The sequence below is a fragment of the Pollicipes pollicipes genome, unplaced genomic scaffold (genome assembly GCF_011947565.3).
Source record: "Pollicipes pollicipes isolate AB1234 unplaced genomic scaffold, Ppol_2.1 Scaffold_7261;HRSCAF=8764_pilon_pilon_pilon, whole genome shotgun sequence".
Lineage (NCBI taxonomy): Eukaryota > Metazoa > Arthropoda > Thecostraca > Pollicipedomorpha > Pollicipedidae > Pollicipes > Pollicipes pollicipes.
In genome coordinates, this window is record NW_023597054.1 from 39963814 (window position 1) to 39982600 (window position 18787).

The 18787-nt window shown below is 56.8% G+C and overlaps 1 protein-coding gene across 1 annotated transcript; it reads right to left on the reverse strand.

The window, feature by feature from the left end:
• Positions 1 to 414: 414 nt before the first annotated feature.
• Positions 415 to 15697, reverse strand: LOC119111420 (lateral signaling target protein 2 homolog). The gene is made up of 12 exons (XM_037235232.1): positions 15300 to 15697; positions 12992 to 13138; positions 12033 to 12164; positions 10109 to 10225; positions 8420 to 8595; positions 6680 to 6851; positions 5552 to 5819; positions 4469 to 4946; positions 2916 to 3089; positions 2053 to 2198; positions 1648 to 1886; positions 415 to 1497 (listed from the first exon to the last, which is right to left on the reverse strand). The coding sequence occupies exons 1-12, from the start codon at positions 15333 to 15335 to the stop codon at positions 1312 to 1314; spliced, it is 2271 nt and encodes a 756-aa protein (XP_037091127.1). The 5' UTR covers positions 15336 to 15697; the 3' UTR covers positions 415 to 1311.
• Between the last annotated feature and the right edge of the window lie 3090 nt (positions 15698 to 18787).

Below are 18787 nucleotides of genomic sequence, written 5' to 3' on the forward strand. Positions count from 1 at the left end.
CGCCCGACGGTCCATAGGTCGGACGGCCGATGACCGCCGGTCCACAGTTCGGGCAGCCGACGCCCGACGGTCCATGGGTCGGACAGTCGCGCGCGGCGACCCACGCGGTGACCGCGGGCGGTTCGCAGCGCTTCATACTCAGCTGATGGCGGGTCTGACGTCACCGGCCGACATCCCGACGACCGCTGTTCCCCTGAAGCGGCAGCCGGGCCTCCGTCCTTCCATCTTCAGCCTGGGCGCCCCCTGACCAAATGGCCCTGGTCCGCTCAGTTGCGTCCAGCAACTGAGCGGACCAGCCGTTCCCGACGGCGTCCCCGCACAGCCGGCAAACACCAAGCGATACGCACGTGACGTGTATTGTGGGATGCGCCTTAAAAAAACCAGCACCCGCCGCCCACAAAGCGCGACCCGCCCCATGCATAAACGCCTGGTCGCCGTCGATATCACAGTAGCGCGTCCCAAATTAAAACGTGTCGGACGCGGGCAGGCGGCGTGAGTACAAGGACGCCGGCGGGCGACGCCGAGGCGCGCCGGTATCACGAAGGCGGCGTCGCCCGGCGGCCCGCGCGCCGCTTAAGTAGCTAGCCCTGGCGGCCCGGCCGCAGACAGGCCGGTCCGGCGCCGGGCGCGCGCGTCCCGCCCCAAAAGTCGCCGTGACATGGCCCCGTCCGGGCCCTTCCCCTACACGGGTCCTCCCGAGGCAGGCGTCCGCCGCGCGCCGATTGAGCAGTCGATCCATGCGCCGTGCGCACGCGAGCCCACGCGAGACCTGGCGGTCACGACTGGTTTGTGACGCACGTAACCTTTTGTGACAGCCGCCGCCGCCGCAGCCGCAGCGGCATCGGAGACGGGACGACCTTTAAGTAGCAGCGCCTGCTGTCGCGAGAAGCTGACGAGTCCATGCCGCGCTGCGAACTGAGCACCGTCGAGCGGACGCCTAACAAACAACTGTCGCAGTCCGCACCGGCTTGCCTAAATGAGACCCGAGCAATGGCAATCAATAAGACTGCACACAAGCGTACCTGACGGCTCCAGCTCGGGCCATGGCAGGCACCGGGTCAATAGCGGACCGAACCGACTACAAGCTCCCACCCGATAACAGCGTACACATCGGACACGGCGGCCAACAGGAACTCCTCTTCGCCGTCACGAAAATAGGGACGCACCGGGACTAACTTGGACAAAATACAAAACTCGTCGAGTATTGACCTTGGCTAACAGTAACGACTGTTCGCTCCGGCGGGAGGCAGCGTTTGCGTGGCGGCCGGCGGCGGGCTCGCCGCCAGTGGCGGCGGCCGGCGCCGGTCCGCCTCAGGTCTGCGTCTCGGCCGCCAGGCACTCATCGCACACGCGCACGGCGCTGACGTGTCCGTACTGCGGCAGCGGCAGCACGCCGCCACTGCAGCGCGAGCAGAACACCCGGCCGCAGCGGCGGCAGTGGTGGCGGCGGCGCATCACCGTGAACGCCTGACCACACTGCATGCACTCGGGCGCCAGCTGGTCGGGCACCCACTCGGGCGGCGCGCGGCGCGCCGGCAAAGGCGGCGCGGCCGGCTCCAGCGCCTCGGCCAGCCGCGCCGGCACGGTGACGGTGGCGGGCGCGGGGTCGCGCGGCGGCGGCCGCGGCGTCGGCCCCTGCGCCAGCACCTGCTGCACCAGGCCGGCCTCGCCGCTGATGCCGATGCTACCGTGCACCAGCACCTCGGCCTCCATGTGATCGCCGACCACACGCATGTTGCTGGCCAGGTGCGACTCCTCGGAGAGCAGCGGGGGCGGTGGTGGCGGCGGCGGCGGTGGCTCGCCGCCCACCTCCACCACGTCGATGACAGTGTCCGTCGAGAGGGCCTCCTCGGCCGAGTCCACCGAGCCGCACGACGGGCTCAGCTCTGCCGGCGGACGGAGCACGTTCTCAGGCGACATCGCCAACGCAAGGGCGCAGCATCGTCCCCAAGCGACACATCATCCCACACGCTCGACGTGCAGCTGTCAGCGACAGTGGAACGGTCTCGACGGCACACGCCGGCCTCGTCCTGCCCCACACCGGCCACTCACCGCCACTGGACGACTCCTCGGGCGTAGCATTGATCTGGAAGACGGCCTTGAGGATATTGCGCAGGTCGGAGGCAAAGTTGGTCTGCAGCTGATCGGCCACGCCCGAGATACACACGAACAGCCGGTGGATCAGATCCTGGCTGTCCCTGTGGAAACGGCGTCCGGTCAGGCCGGCGCCAGCAGCGACGCCACGCCGTCACACCAAGCTCCACACACCGGGCGTGGTCAGGGACCAACAGTCGACACACGAACCATTGCAGAGCACCAGCACGTCACTACAGCGTATTTTACCACCACCGGCAGCGCATCCCGGACAGCCGGCCGAGATTACAGACGCTGAATGACCCGTGGAGTGGCGCCGACAGGGAGTGGCACCGACATGGGAGTGACGCCGACAGGGGAGTGGCGCCGACAGGGGAGCAGCGCCAACAGGGGACTCAGCGCCGACAGGGGGGTGGCGCCGACAGGAGAGCAGCGCCGATGAGAAACGGCGCCGACAGAGGAGCGCCGCCGACAGAGGAGCGGCGCCGACAGGAAAACGGCGCCGACAGGGGAGCGGTGCCGACAGGGGAGCGGTGCCGACAGGGGAGCAGAGAAGCGGCGCCGACAGAGGAGCGGCGCCGACAGGGGAGCGGCGCCGACAGAGGAGGGTGCCGACAGGGGACTCAGCGCCGACAGGGGAGCAGCGCCGACGAGAAACGGCGCCGACAGAGGAGCGACGCCGACAGAGGAGCGGCACCGACAGGGGAACGGCGCCGACAAGGGACTCGGCGCCACAGGGGAGCGGCACCGACAGAGGAGCGGTGCCGACAGGGGACTCGGCGCCGACGAGGCAGCGGGCACCGGCGGGCCGAGCGACTGACTTGAAGCGGGCGCGGGCGCGGTTGCGGGTGGCAATCTCGGCCGCCTGGATGGCCAGCGCGATCTCGCGGTCGTCGCTCCGGCCGGCGCGGTCCTCGTCGCTCGACGTCGAGGACGACGGCGACGACGGCTGGCCGTGCTCCGCCGGCGTCGACGCGCCAGCCGGCGTCCGGTCGCTGCGGCGGGGTTCGGTTCGGTCACAAACCGACCAACGAATCCACTCATTTTCGCCGTCATCGCCGGCAGGGACCGTGGCCTGTGGGTTCTCTTCTAAGATAAGTTTTTGCATTGCAACACGTTACCTGCAGCATGCAATCACATTTCATCCGATACAGCTGACAATCGTGCCTCTCCTTTTTCGTTACTCAGGTGTTGATGTCTATAAGCACGGAGCCATCCTCACACCAACCTGTCCAAATTGGCCTACCACGTTTGAACGAACTAAAGTCAGCTTTCTGGTGTCAACTGTCACACATCGTTCCCTCTGCAAAACCTGCACGTAAAAACACTGCAACACGTCACAGACGGTGACGGTGGCCGTCTATTACAAGCCGGTCACAGTTAGTTCTACACTTGCAAGTAACTTCCCCTGACGGTCCCAGCTCCTGCCCCCCTCCCCCCCCCCGCTCCCGAAACTTTCGATCCGAGGAGCAGCACTGCCTCCGTCACACGCCGCGGGCTGGTGCGAATAGAGGTGGACTGGGGATGAACTGGCGTTTTGAAGCTTAACTATGTCACGACTCTTGGGAAAGCTTTTCGCATGCAAGTTTACTTTCAAGAGACCAGTGAGGGGATGCTATTGATACCAGGGCTCGAGCAGAGGAGGCTTAAAGGGAATGCTCCACATCTGAAGATAAAGAAGTAAGCACCAGACGATGAAACAAGCTCACTTTAAACTACTGGCATACTTTCAAGTGGAAACGACTGCTCTGGACAACGTAATTTCTCTGCCTAGTAAGTATGCTCCTCAATGCGTCATTGTCTCATAACGTCATCGCACCTTGCAAAATATGGATTGAGGGCCAATTAACAGCCGTTATATCTGGAAATCGTGCTCACGAACGCCAGATACGAAGGACTCGACCACTACATTTTTCATGGCCCTAATCGTCGCATGACCAATGAAATGGCAGGATCTGAATGACGTTATTATGGCATCATGGATACCTCGGCGAACTTGAAAGTCTTCCCGGAATGGTCTGTTCATCCTGGCGGACGTAGAGCTCAGAAATCAGAAGAGCTCATGTCTTAAGAAGGGTAGGGCTGTAAACTGCACCCAATGATCTTAAAGATGGCTATTTCAGTTCGAAACCGCGCACAAATGTGGAGCAATCCCTTTAACACTCGACCACAAGAAACACGCTGACTAAAGTGACCAACTAAACTCGGCACCAAACTGCCACTGCGCTGCCGTGAGCACAACCACGCAGCCGTGTACCGTGGCGACATCATGGAACACCCTGTGTCGTGCCATCCTATGTCACCATCCACCTACGACCACTGGTAACGGTATTCCTTGAGTTGGTGTGGCCGCGAGCAGCGGAAGGCCGCTCACCAGTGGTTGTGTTGGTAGAGCAGGCCGCCGGAGCCGGCGCAGGCACGCGTCAGCTTCTTCTTGCGGTAGCGGCCGTGAGGCCGGGCAGGCTGCGCCGGCGGCGGCGGCGACGGGGGAGGCGGCGGCGGCGGGGGCTCGGCCTCGGCGCGCCGCTCGGCCTCGGCCACGGCCAGACCCACCAGGTCCTCCAGGATGGCGCCCACAGCCCGCTCCACGTCCCGGCGCTGGTCCAGCCTGTGGCCGCGCGGCGCCGCGTCACACGGGTGACGGCCGCCAAACGGAGCAGCGAACGGTGACGGAGGGAGCGCGCAGCACCGACGAGCCACGGGATCGGGATCGGCAACGGGAACAGGAACGGCAATTGGAACGGGAGCGAAAAGGGGGAGCCCAGCAGCACAGCGATGGGTGAGAGCAGGCAAGGCAGTTCCAAATATTCGTACACATGCGAGCAGCATCGAGCGTAACGGCAACCAGTGAACTACCTCTCACTCTCCAAATGTTTAAACCGGTCCGACTGGGACGGACACACGCCTGCCGCACACCTGGTGAGCCGGGCCTCAGAGACGGCCCGGGGTCGAGGCGCACCAAGGCGCGCTCCTGCCTAACATTTCACAAAAGGCACAGCTGGTGTGTGTGTCATTGGAGCTTTACGACGCACTCACATGCTGAGGCTATATGGCGTCGCCTGCCCCTCACCCTGGCAGGAAGGGCGGGCACCGCGGGCACCGGCACAGCTGGTGTTGTGAGGCACGAAACACCTGGCTCAAGCGCAGCCGCCGCCTACGAGCCCGTGGCCACGCGCCGCGCACCAGACTCATACAAAAGCACGAGCCGCACCACCTTCTGCCGCCGCCGACAGACAGCGCCGCTGCCGTGCGCCGGGGGCCGTCACTCACCGGCTGCCGTAATCGCAAGCGATGACGGGCACTCGGCCGACCCGGCCGCCGGCCTCGGCCGCGGCCGCCGCGGCCGCTGCGGCGGGGCCGGCGCCGGCCGGCGGCAGCGGCTCGCTCTTGGCGACGCGGCGGTGCGGCGGCGGCTGGCCGGCGGCGGTGCGACGCCGGTGGCGCGGCGCCCGCCCGCCGGCGTTGTGCAGGTGAAACTGGCGCAGGCGCGCCTCCGTCTCGCGGCAGGCGGCGCGGCTCACGCTGCGCCGGCAGCCCGGGTTACGCGCGTAGAACTCGGCCACGAAGGCGTCGATGTCGGGCATAGGGTAGGCATCGGGCGCGCTGGGCGCCTCGGCCGCCACCGTGGCGATCGGCTCGTCCACCGAGCACAGCGCCTTCTCCAGCGCGTACAGCTCGGCTTTGCTCAGCGTCCAGAGTAGCTCGCGGATCTTGCACAGCAGGTTCTGCCGGCGGCGGAGGGGGGCGGTCAGCTACGCACTGGAGCGAGGCAGCGCGTGGTGCTGGATCTAGGCGTCTGGTCACCTTGAATGCACCGCGACAACGCCGCACGTGGACTCTCTGGTGGTGAATGCACGAAAAGCCCCAATAACTGACAATGGTACCATTTTCCAATCGCACTTCCGCTCTCATGGGACAGTGTACAGCCATTCGGACGCCTGCCGCCATGGAATAACCAACCATAGAATCCAACCATGTTCCAAACAACGCAAACACGATCGGATAAAATTACTAATGCAACATTGCTCCTTTGTGAAGTATGTTTTTTATAAATAAAACATCGACGTGCAGTGCGAAGCAAGCACGGCACCCCAAATGCCAATCATAAACTCATCACGCCGCGTCGCGGTTCGGCAAGCACCCTATCGCGGGCGCGTCCTGTCAGCGACACAGTCTGCGTTTCCGTGCCATGAGTGAGGACGACTGAGGCCGGCCGCCGCCACCCGGCCCGTGTCGACCTTGGGCCCGATTGCGTCTGAGCACAACCAGACACGGCTGGCCGCCTGGCCGCACAGGAAGCGCACACTCCCGGACGTCCGCGCGAGGGCGGCGCCGCCGGGAGCGACGGACGCGGGGCCGGTCGGTGGCCGGCGGACTCGCCGGGTCGCCGCGGACAAACGGACCGGCGCCGTGCCCGGCTGGGAAACCCGCCCGGTTTTACCACTCCACCGCTGTTTCCGACAACCCCACCCAGACGGACGGGGGCCGGCGGCCGTGAGAGCCGACTCGAGTGCGTGCACTCGGCGTCATCAGCGACGGCCGACGAGCGGGCCGGCCGCCAGAGCCGACCGGCGCCCGCCCCTACCTTGAACGGCCGGAAGAGTTCCGAGATGTCGGCGATGTCCTGGTCCAGCCGCAGAGGCCCGTCCGGGTAGATGACCAGGCCGGCGACGATGGCCAGCCGCGGGATGGTGAACATGAGCGCCGGGTCGTACAGGTCCAGCTGCTCCTGGCTGAGCAGACCCAACCGCAACGCCCTGACGCAGGCGGACGCCGTCACGCACCGGCACGGGCACGAGGGGTGGAGACGCAACTTAACACCGGTGACGCGAGTGACCTACGAGCACGCACTCTTCATGGGAGATAAGACAACATGGGCGCCCAGCGCACGCACCAGTCGCACCGGCGCCCAATGAGCCCCGACGCAGGCGCAGGCCACGCCAGTTACGACCACGGCAGCTCGATTGTTAGCCGACCAATGACGCGGACAGGTCCCGTCCAGCCGCGTGTGAACTGGTAACCTGACGGGGTGGCGTGCTGGGGCGCCCCTGCCATGATCCCCCCACTAATGCGCTTTGTTAAGGGCACGCGACGCCCCGGCGCGAGCGCTGCAACCGGAAGCACACGAAACTTGGGACGAGCAACAATTCAAACGGGCTACTGCTCGTGCATTGCGTGCGCGCTTGGCCGTCCCTGTCGCGGCGGCCGCCCGACAGTTTGCGATGCTCGTTGATGGCCAAAACGACCACATGCCACGGACAAAACGCCAACGATTATCCTGTTGTATCAGGCTACATACTACAGACTGTGCATGCCAATGCGTTGAATTTGCTAGCTCTACATAATGGTGCACGCGCTGCCGACTATGACCGATGCCGATCAGCCACCGGACTGAGCGCCGGCATGTATCACGACAAAACCAAAATAAGGCACGTCTACAATGTCGCGCGTGACACCATACAAGCCAAAACAGTCATATCACACATGCTAGTCACGTTCACTGGAGCGCATTGAATCTACTTGCCAAAAGTGAGTACGAATGGGTAACCAGTCGCCACAAAAAGCAGTTTACGTCTCCGAGCGATAACAAGAGAGTACTTCGGGGACACATCGGGGTCCACACAGGGATCAACATGGGTCGAGACCAGACAGAGCCACGGCATAACAATTCTAAGAGAGACACGTCGCCGTCTGTATAGCTCCGCCCACCCGACGGAAAGCTGCCTACAGCGGGCCGTGTTTGGCGCGCGCGCTGAGTCATGCCGCTGGGTACGGTGGGAATCCCTCAGTTCCGCCTGTCATTGTCACAACATGGGTCACCAGGACTAGTCACAGGCGGCTGGTAAATACTCACGTCAAGGAGTCCGACCCCGCCATCGCCATCCAGAAGGCTTTACATTCGGGGGCTCCCAGCAGCCTCACCTCAGCTCGCTCTAGCAGCGTCCCCTCGGAGTACGTCCCTCACCTCCGCACGGTCTGGCAGAGCGTCTTCTCGGAGCCCGTCCCTCACCTCTGCACGGTCCCGCAGAGCGTCCCTTCGGAGCACGTCCCTCACCTCCGCACGGTCTGGCAGAGCGTCTTCTCGGAGCCCGTCCCTCACCTCTGCACGGTCCGGCAGAGCGTCCCTTCGGAGCCCATCCCTCACCTCCGCACGGTCTGACAGAGCGTCTCCTGGGAGTACGTTCCTCACCTCCGCACGGTCTGGCAGAGCGTCTCCTCGGAGCCCATCCCTCACCTCCGCACGGTCTGACACAGCGTCTCCTGGGAGTACGTCCCTCACCTCTAAACGATCTGGCAGAGTGTTCCCTCCGAGCCCGTCCCTCACCTCTGCACGGTCTCAGAGAACAGTGCAATGACGTTCTGGATGAGGCCGTACTCCTTGGCGGACTTGACCGGCACCATTGCGCTTACGTAACGCAGTTCGAACTCGGCAAACAGACGATCAAAGATCTTGAGCGACTCACACAGCTTCTCCGTGAACTCCTGAGGTGACTTGAGGCACTGCGGAAGGCGGGTACACCGTTCGGTGAGCAGGAGGAGACGGCTCATCACATGAAGGGACCAGACCCGGTGTCAGGTACCAGCAATATTAACTCATTACTGCACTCACGCACCGAGAGCACACGCTTTGGGTTGCGGCACATATATACGGCACGAGTGTACTTATCAAAAGGGTCAAGACAGCTTGCTTGGCTGGGTGATAACCCAAAGCAAAACTCCTCACGACACGAACAAAGCACGTGGCTCTTTTCCCATTTTCAAAAGCATCCTTTGTGGAGGTCCACAGCATCACCACAGGTGAGCCCAAGCCTGAAGAGACAGAACACCGCGCGCTTTCAGGTGCAAGCTCGGTCACCGGCATGTCCCGGAGCCGCCGACACGGTGAAAGGTCAGGCGATACCGCGCATGTGGGACGGCTGGCCTAAGAGCGCACGGCTAACTTTACTAAACGATGCACGGATTTGCGTCAGTACGCCTGCAAACACGGGCACATCCGCCGCGAAAACATGTTTATACAAATATTACTGGACTCATTCGCGACTAGCTCCCGACACGAGCTTGTTTATGGCGAGAAAAAGCAGATATCAGAAACCGCAGCAGACTGAATTGCGGGGGAGGAAGATTGACACGACTTCAGCTGAAATCGTCGCCGCGGAAATCCACCCGACGCGTTCTGTCTAGAACTGCAACGGTGAAGTCAGATTCGCTTGAAGCATGAACTGTGCAGCTAACTTCGATAACCCAGCTGGTGTTTTTCTTTACAACATAGGGCGCTGGCGGTCGCTACTGTTTCAATTCACGTCAGCGGAGTCATCAACCAACAGTCATGACGGTCGATTCGCTTCCTCCCACATACGTGCGCGGACTGAGATTTCCGCGCTCCCAGGTTTCTTCCAAATAAACCTCCAGCCACGGCTGTTTTCCCCAAGCCCAGTCATCGGGTGCATCAACGATGAGCTCGTTTTCCGCTCCAATAGCGGACTGATACCAGCGGGCCTCGCTCCCGGGTGCACACGGCGCCTCGTCATACTGGGCCCTGAGTCACCCTCCGTCGGGAGCACGCCGGATCGTGCGAGGTGAGAGCATTCAGCCGGATCCTTGTCTGTATCAGCCAACCTAACCGTCGTGTTTGTTTGAGCTTTCTGGTTCAGGACCGTAAGCGTCGACCACCTCCGCCGGCCTGCTCTCGGACCCAGCCCTGGTCCGTGTCCGCTGACCCGCTCCCGGACCCAGCCCCGGTCTGTGTCCGATGACATATTCGCAGACCCAGTCCTGGTCCGTGTCCGATGACCTGCTCCCGAACCCAGCCCTGGTCCGTATCTGCTGGCCTGTTCCTGGACCCAGTCCTGGTCCGTGTCCGCTGATCTGTTCCTGGACCCAGTCCTGGTCCGTGTGCGCTGACCTGTTCCTGGACCCAGTCCTGGTCCGTGCCCGGTGACCTGCTCCCGGACCCAGCCTTGGTCCGTGTCCGATGACCTATTCGCAGACCCAGCCCTGGCCCGTGTCTGCTGACCTGTTCGCGCAGCATGACGCGGACATTCTCCAGACTCTTGGTGACAGCCTTGGCCAGCGGACGCATTCCAGCGCTCTCCATTTCCCGATTCATGATGCAAGAGCCGGCCGCCAAACACTGCCGACAGACCGGTACACAGACGTCACACGGGGTCACGTGGTCTCACAGCTGCTCCGCAAATGGGCCACGCAGCAGTCACGTGACGCCACGGGATGCCACGCCGTGGGACGCCACACAGGGTCACGTGACCCACAATACGGGTTCCACCGATACACGAGCGGTGTGACAGGCAAGTCTCACAGCCATACGGACATCATCGGACCGTGACGAGATAACACATTCACACGTATCGTCAACTCCAGCGTGCTTCCTGCTAGGATGTCAGGACACACTAGCAGTGGGTTGCACCGGGCGTTAGGCCATGGGTAGTCATGTGCTAGCAGCAGACACCTAAAACCCGGTCCTCAGAGCTAGAACTCTTGAGTCTAAGGTCCACATATCCTCAAAGTGAGGCATACGAGAAAGCACCGGTGATAGGGAGGTAGAACGAAAGATCTGGCCACCAGGAAAGCAAACACGTCAATGAAAGGCAGGAGGGATACCCAGGAACACCCAAACACGACGGCCCGGACCGCGCCCGACGTCAATCCGCCCGCACACGCCAACGCGGGCGGGCCCGGGCGTCGGGCGGTTACGTGGGGGGCCGGCGGCACGCGGCCGGCGGCATACGACCCACGGCCCGCCGCGCCCCTCCCCCTCGGCGCCGGCCGCCCCGCACGGAATTATCGCGCGGCGGCGGTCAGCCCGGCGTCGTTGGCCGGCCCGTCCGCCGGGGATCCCCAGCCCGGTGACGCCACCCACCACGCGCACGACGCCCAGCTTGGGCACGAGCGAGGCGCGGACACCAGCCACGGCTTCCGTCTCACGGAAGCACCGGCACGCTGGCCGGTGGAAGCCCCGCCACCACACTCATTTGCAAGCAGACGGCCGCACTGTAATCCATTGTGCGAAACGCGTGACGTTGATGTGGCAGGAAGCTGCACAACGAATCTTGTTGACCGCGAGGAAGTGTCACGAAACTAGTGCACGGCTAAACATTCGCACTTTTCCGGTGTTTAAGTTATAAATATTATGCTTTACGCTGGGCGCTGTATCGGAGCCCTGTTTAACAAAAGCAATGTGAGTTCTTACAACCCAAATAATCGGCATCATGCTTTGCTCGCTTGGACGTGGAAACTACGAAAAGCTCATTTTATATAAGCTTTAAAAACACGCAGGATTCGAAAAATCTTTCCACATTAAAAGTTATTAGGAATGACCGGACACTTGAATCATGTCCATGGTGCAGTCTTTATTAGGAAACACAAGCCCATTCACGACTCGGGGCTGCCCCATTCCGTGACCACGGCTTACCGGCGTTACCTTGTTGACAGAACCAGGACCCGTCGATTCGTTACCTACGCCGCTGAAGAGACAAGTCTGGAAAGTTGGTTTATGTTTTCAAACCGCGCGGCCACGTTTGCTTGTGTTCGATGGTTCAATATGCGTACCTTATGCATAGGTCGGGAGCTTTCTGTTGCTAACATCGCGGTGCAAGATTTAGTGCTGACTGAACCGCTCATCATTGACAAGTGAGGCAACATCTCCAGCTACCCCAGAATCCAGGCCCCGTGTGTCTGCGTGGAAAGGCTCCTGTTCTCGCTCACTGAACCCCGTCAACCGCCGCCGGCCGCAGCCGCTGTCGTCGACCCGAGCTCCGGCCACCGGCCCGGTCCGGAGCGCAGCTGACCGTCACGTGCTCGCAGCGACCCGTCAGCCGCTGTCGTCGACCCAAGCCCCGGCCACCGGCCCGGTCCGGAGCGCAGCTGACCATCACGTGCTCGCAGCGACCCGTCAGCCGCGGCCGGCCGCGCCCAGGCCTCACCTCGGCACCGAACCACAGCTGGCCGGCCAGGTTCTCCTGCAGCACGTCGTCGGGAAACTTGGCTCGAAAGTCGCGCGGCGCCCGATCCTCGCCCACCACCTCGTCCATCATATGGTTGCAGATGCTGAGCACCTGCAGACGGAAGACAGCAAGGTCAGGTCAGGTCCGGTCGGCGCGTTCCGGAGACCTGGAGGCGTCCCCGGCCGGCGGCCGCCGGGTCCCCGGAGGCCGCCGTCGGAGCGCTGGCCGCCGCTCATGGCGCGTGCACGGCGTAATTAGCTCTGCAGACGCGTGATGCCAGCGCCCCGGGGCGCATGCCTGCCTGTGCAGCCGGCCGCCGGCGCTCTGACAATGCGTAATTGCTGCCGGAGGAATGCACATTGTGCGCCGCGGCACGGGGAACAATGGGCGGCGTCTGGGCCGGCGCGTCACGCCATGAGCACCGCGGCCTCCCAGCGCGACTGCCTGTCTGTCCGGGGTCAGACGCGACGCTCCCTCCGGACGGCACGCGCCCGCTCCCACCTCACAGACAATCGGAGCTCCGGCACCGGCTTATGTGCGCCCACCAACAATGCGAATTGTCTGCCAGCTGCAGCATAGTAGAATGAGTTGATTCCATCAAACCAATCTTAGAGCTATTGCAAGAGAGCAGCCAGCATGTATAACTTCAGATTATTAAGCACAAAACACACTGCAACCAAGTACAAATGATTTGACACTTCCTGATGTCCAGATCATGTGCATCACTGGATGACATGACCTGCACTGCCAAGGCACTAATGAAACAGTACTGAGTGCTCAAGAGGTACTAGTGGCCACAGCCCTGTATCAACTGCAATCTGTACCAGCCAACTGATGGTAAATTTACCAACCAGAATGGACACTAGGCCCAGCTCAGCTCAGCTCCACCTGTGCAACCTGCCCAGCTCAGCTTGGCTCCACTCATCCAGCCTGCCCACCTTGTCCTGACATGCCCGGAGCTGGTTCACCAGAAGTGTGCACCTCTCCGGGTCCTTCCTGCCATCAAAGCTGTCCAGCTCCTGGGTGACCTTGTTCAACTCATCATCAGCAAAGAAGAACTGTGCAAACAGCGATGTGTCTGTCCTCTGAAAAGCAAGCACATAATGGTAAGCAAAGTGGTCCATACATTACAAATACTGGGGAGCACTACTACCTGTTGTTTCTAGATGTCCACAAAAGTGTCAAGCTGGAAGGCCAAAAACCATGACAGCCTAAACTGTGCTGCAGAGTGCCAACAGGGAAAATTACTTCAGTTTCACAGGGTATCAAAGAATTCAATGATGCCCACATCAGGGATGTTCATGAATAGCATTATTAACATGTGCACAAATTTGTGTGCATGTGCATGTAGACATGCATGTAGCAGGTCATTAAAAACTGGGTATGGGTTAGGTTAGGAAAGAGTTCTTACTGACATCACATAATGTTTAATGAGTTTGACAGCTTGAGATAGAGCAGAAAGTAGATTCTTTATTGAGGATCATACTTGATCACACCATACAATACATAAGTATTGGAGTACAAAATAATTGGCCATGGGGTGGCAGGCACTATTTGCTTTTGCATAACATATATTGTCAAATTAAACAGGTAATGTAATGTCAAATAAAGCAGAAACAGCTAAGTAAAGAAGCCAGCAATGCATGGCTATTTGAATCAGAGCTTCATCTGAACTTTCTAAAAGAACCACATAGTTAGCATTCTACCAGCCAGGTGGAAAATACAGCACCATGGAATGAAACACAGAAATATCAATTCATCCCAGCTGTAAGGCTACAGTGCAAATTTAGGGTGTCCTTAATGTCAGGAAATAACAGCATTTCTCATGCTGACAACAAATTGATAAGCTGAGCATACCAGCTAAGCTTTTAAATGGCAGCAAAAAATAATATCACATGAAACCAATATTGCCTACAGAATAAAATGTTATTAGTCACTGATAAAGAATAAATAGTAATGCAATGAAAAACTAGCCCCATAACATTCACATATCACTGTGCAGTTTTACTTCTAAACCATTATATCATACATATATTCTCCTGTCTGCCCTTTAGATGTACAAATTTACAAACAACTGACATGTACAAAATTGAGACATATGGGTCTCTGCCTGCGAGACAGAAGTGAGATAGACAATAAACATGAATGGACAAAAAATGTGAACACATATACTGTTGATACATGAAAGTCAAACAATTCCATGCCAATGGAATGTCAAAATGGGTGAAGCATTAACTTTAGAAGTCATCCCAACTGCAAAATCCTGCATCCAGTCCTACATGTTAGTTTAATGGTGCATGAATAATTTGCAGCAATAATAATATAGAATCTTGCATTATTATTCTAACCTTCCATGCTATGAATTGACAATGGCTTTAGATGACTCTTGGCATGGCATTTAATGGACTTTTGACAGTTTAGAGCCATACAAACATAACCAAGTTTTGATAAATAGTGTAAGCCAACCAATGAGTTATCTCAACATTCATAAGCAAACAATATTTAGCATGATCTCACAGGTGGGTCTGATGTAACATGGCTTAACATGCAAGTACCAGGGCTTCAATCTACAAAAAAATCAATCTGCAACATGTGTACCACACATTAGTGTGTTGCATCTTAGGAACACATGTGCCAAACCCAGACCAAAATGCACCAAATTTTAAAACCATTTGTGCCTGGATCTTTTTTACAATACAAGCTGCACTGCCACCAATTTGAGTGCATAGAATGCCACTGTTTCACAAAACTATAGCACTGCATATGTAAATTCAGGCAGACATTCTCTGACATTTCTCATACAAAATTGACTCAAATATTCAGCTCAAGTTAGTCAGACCTGATTTCAGCATACACAAGTGCCAGGTTCAGTGTACCAACATCCTGTAAGCATCTCACACCATGGATGGATCTGTTGCAGACTAGGCTGCCATACCAGACTTGTTTATGTAACACATCAATTTGCAGTCTGAACAGGGCCTAAGATTCCTAAACATGTATTGAGGTCTGCTTAAGCTAGCAGTCACCAGTTCAAGTTAGGTCTAATCTGAAGGATCTAACATTTGTAGGCAGGCAAGGAGGCACACAGGAATCTAGGTGCAACTGTCCAGTTACCTTGAGCTCTGGATATGTGTTGAACATTTAGAAGATCCAGGAAAATATATCATATCATTTACAGTGCTTTAAATACAGGGGTTACACATTTTCATACAAAAAGAAAAGATAGCAATTGCCAGAAATACAAACCTTTGGCCTGTAGAACCACTTCCTCAGTGAGTACATTTCTGCAGTTCTTCTAGTTCTCAGGAGGCAGGCACACTTGGAGAACGAAAAATATCATGAATGCCTGCCCACTTTAGCAAAGCCACATGACCGCTGTCAACCACGACCGCGCCGTCAATGATCCACTTTCCACTCCTTGCACAACAGCTCACTTTTCTGACTACTGTCCCCCACTTGTCACTCTCAGACGATATGATTGTTTATCAAGTACTTCCACTTCCCCACACCATGTATATTAAGAATCTTGACTTATCTGAACTGGCACCTAAATAAACAACAGGTTGACTTTTTATGTGACCTTGCTGCCACCCCACGACCTCACTACTCCACACCACCGCCACACCATCGGTCACATCCGCGTTTGATGATGCTTCCAGACGTACACGGAATCGCAATAACATGCGTCATTACCGCCTCACTTTCTCCTGCTGCAGGTACGTCAGAAGAAATTTTCACACTACATAAATTTATTTTCCGTCACTGCAATACCCTTCTTGACTCTTTGCATTCCAGTATATTTAATTTGGTTGAACAAGGGTAAAAAAGTTCGCATTATCTGGTGTTCTACATGAATAATTATCTTATAAACTATAGAACACAAAGTTGATGCTCGATTACCTCGAGCTTGTGGCAGTGAAATTGCATAATGTTGCGTGACATGCCAAATAGAGTCATGTCTGTCGAAGTCCAACCGCATTAAGAAAATATTACTACGAACGTGATGCTTCATATTTTAACATACAGTAATCGCACACAGATGGCAATGGCCATCCTGGGTAAATGAGAACGTGGTGAGAGTGCGACGGGGAGCAGGCGAAATTTCGGGACATTCAGGACGCGGGTCGCGGGACGGCTAGATCTGGGATTCCTCTTGAATTCACCTGCTGTGGGCTTGCCTTCTCACGTCCCTTTACCATAACGGGTACAGCTTGTACAGCTTGTACTTGTACATCCTTAGTACAGCTTGGGTAGGTCTTGAACACTCAAACATTTTCAGTTAATGGCCACTTAACTGCGCCTACTCACTCAGATCATCTTGGGATGTCCGCGTTCTCAAGACCTTTTGGGGATCTGCGGTCCGTCTATAAAGCCTTTTGGAGAATGTGGACATTTGATAATACAGATAACAGCATATTCACATTCATCTTCTTATTCGTGTAAGTCGAAAACGCTGCCACGGACGTAATCAACTCGGTTATTTATGCACCGAATTTAACTCTGAACCTGGCCACGTGCTTGCCACGACGTGTAAGGTGCATGCGCCCTTAATAACATGACATCTCAAGATTGCCGCGAAGCCTCCAGGGCATTAGGAGAAAAACGCAGTCACACATTAACCAATCAATAATACATCGAATCAGAATATTAAAACGACTGCATGCCCGCCATGACGTCAGGTATATGCACCTTTGCGCGTATACGGTCCATCACGATCATCATGCATTCCGTTAACCTTTTTTATCCATGCAATTGGCTTTTCTTGTTGCGGATCAAGATGTTAAAAAAGAATGCCTTCAGGACATAGGTGTATAAGATAAAAAGTCGCATAGCGGATATAGGTACGAGATGCAGCAAAGACGGGAGTGGGGCGGGGGAGGGGCACATCACACGTCTAGGCCCACATCTTTTTGTGTTCATGTTGCCATAGGCCGCTCTCAACAGAAGATTAAAAATTCACCTGCTGTGTACTCACCGGGCTCCGATCATTCTCCTCACGAACATCATCGCTGCACCCCTGCGTATGCGTATGCACGAAGTGCGCACGTGGTAAAACAGTTCATTCCAACCACCCTGCTAACCCTCGTAAGATTTGCCACATGCCACGCACTGGATATGGACCGTTGCTTACACGGCCGCGTCACCGTATGAGGGCGCCGAGGGCTGCTGACTCGCGCGGCTCTATACTCGCGCATCTCATATCGACGCAGCTTCGAGGGCAAAGCGAATTCGCGCGCTCCCTGTGAGCACACAGGCAACTGCAGGCGGCAATCCGTGCATGCTTTACCAGACGATGCTGCATCATGATATGGTACGCGCTGTTTTAACCTTGTCCGTAAACGGGCAAAATATAACAGTTTAAACATTGCTGTCACGTCACGTTCGACTAATAACACATCTAATCTGAGCCACCCCAATTCAGCCGGAATGAGAGAAACACGATCAGGCCGACCAATACCCTTGACTCTGCGCGAACAGCGACTACGGCTCCTGACCGACAGCCTTGACTCTGCGCGGACGGCGGCTACAGCTCTCTAGTACGGTGCCACGGACGCTGAGTCCAACCGCGTCTCAGTCTCCAATTGGAGTGTGTCACGGACAGGATCAAACTCAACATTGTGTACGCACACACACACACACACACACACACACACACACACACACACATATATATATATATATATATATATATATACACATGAACACGATGTTCGAGTGCAATGCTGCCGTATATGACAATCTTGCACTATGTGATATGAAGTGGAATGTCATTGATAAATGACAGCAACCAGATCGGATTCAAAATGGACAATTGGACTACCCCGTGAGTCACTATACAGATGCCAACACTTCGTTAACATCGCGTGCGCGCTGCCTACGATGACTGAGTGAGTCCCAGAACCGGTGGCGATCAATGCCACACCTCCCGAGTTTCTCCGCCAGCCGGTTGCGCTCGACGCTGGTCAGACGCTTTAGATATGTCAACTTTGTTCTGGTCAATTTTGTTCCAACGATTCATTGCCTGCATCGAGTAGGGTTGTCTCCGTAGTGTCCGGATATTAAGCCGTGCTGTTGTTCACAAAGTAGCCAATGACCATTGAGGCCATTGGGGTAAGGTCAGTAAGTGAAAGGCCATTGAATATCGTAGGTGTTTGCACATCCTTTGCAAATTATGAGGTAACCGTTTTTACTTTTTACTCCTTAATACCTGAGGATGTTCCATGTATGAGATGTAATGTATTTATATATACATGTTTATATATCAATATATATGCATACATACATACATATAAATAAAACAAAATATATATACAGACAATGCGTATCATCATCAAACCCTTCGGCACTTACGATTAATAGCTCAAAAGGCCGGCCAGAGGAGGTATTCGGCGGCCCGGCTCGCTGGGCCGGACACTTCAGTGCCAGCAGGAGGACTCTGCGCGCCCATCAGGGTATCCCTGAGTCAATGGGGGCGTATATGTCTGTCAGACACCACCAATAACGCACAGTCGGCTCCGTGTTGACGTAGGACTGAGGGCCATCCTCCAAGCAGGACGAAACAGGAGCCAGCGATTTACATTGGTTGGAGCCCAAGCGTCTGCCAGAGCCTCACAGCATTTAGCACGCACCCTGCATTGGCAAGGGCCCAAGACGGGCAGAGGCAGTGTTCGTGGAGGCCCGAAGAGCCTGTAGGGTCCAGCGGGACAGACGATCGAGGGCCCAATTGGAGGACT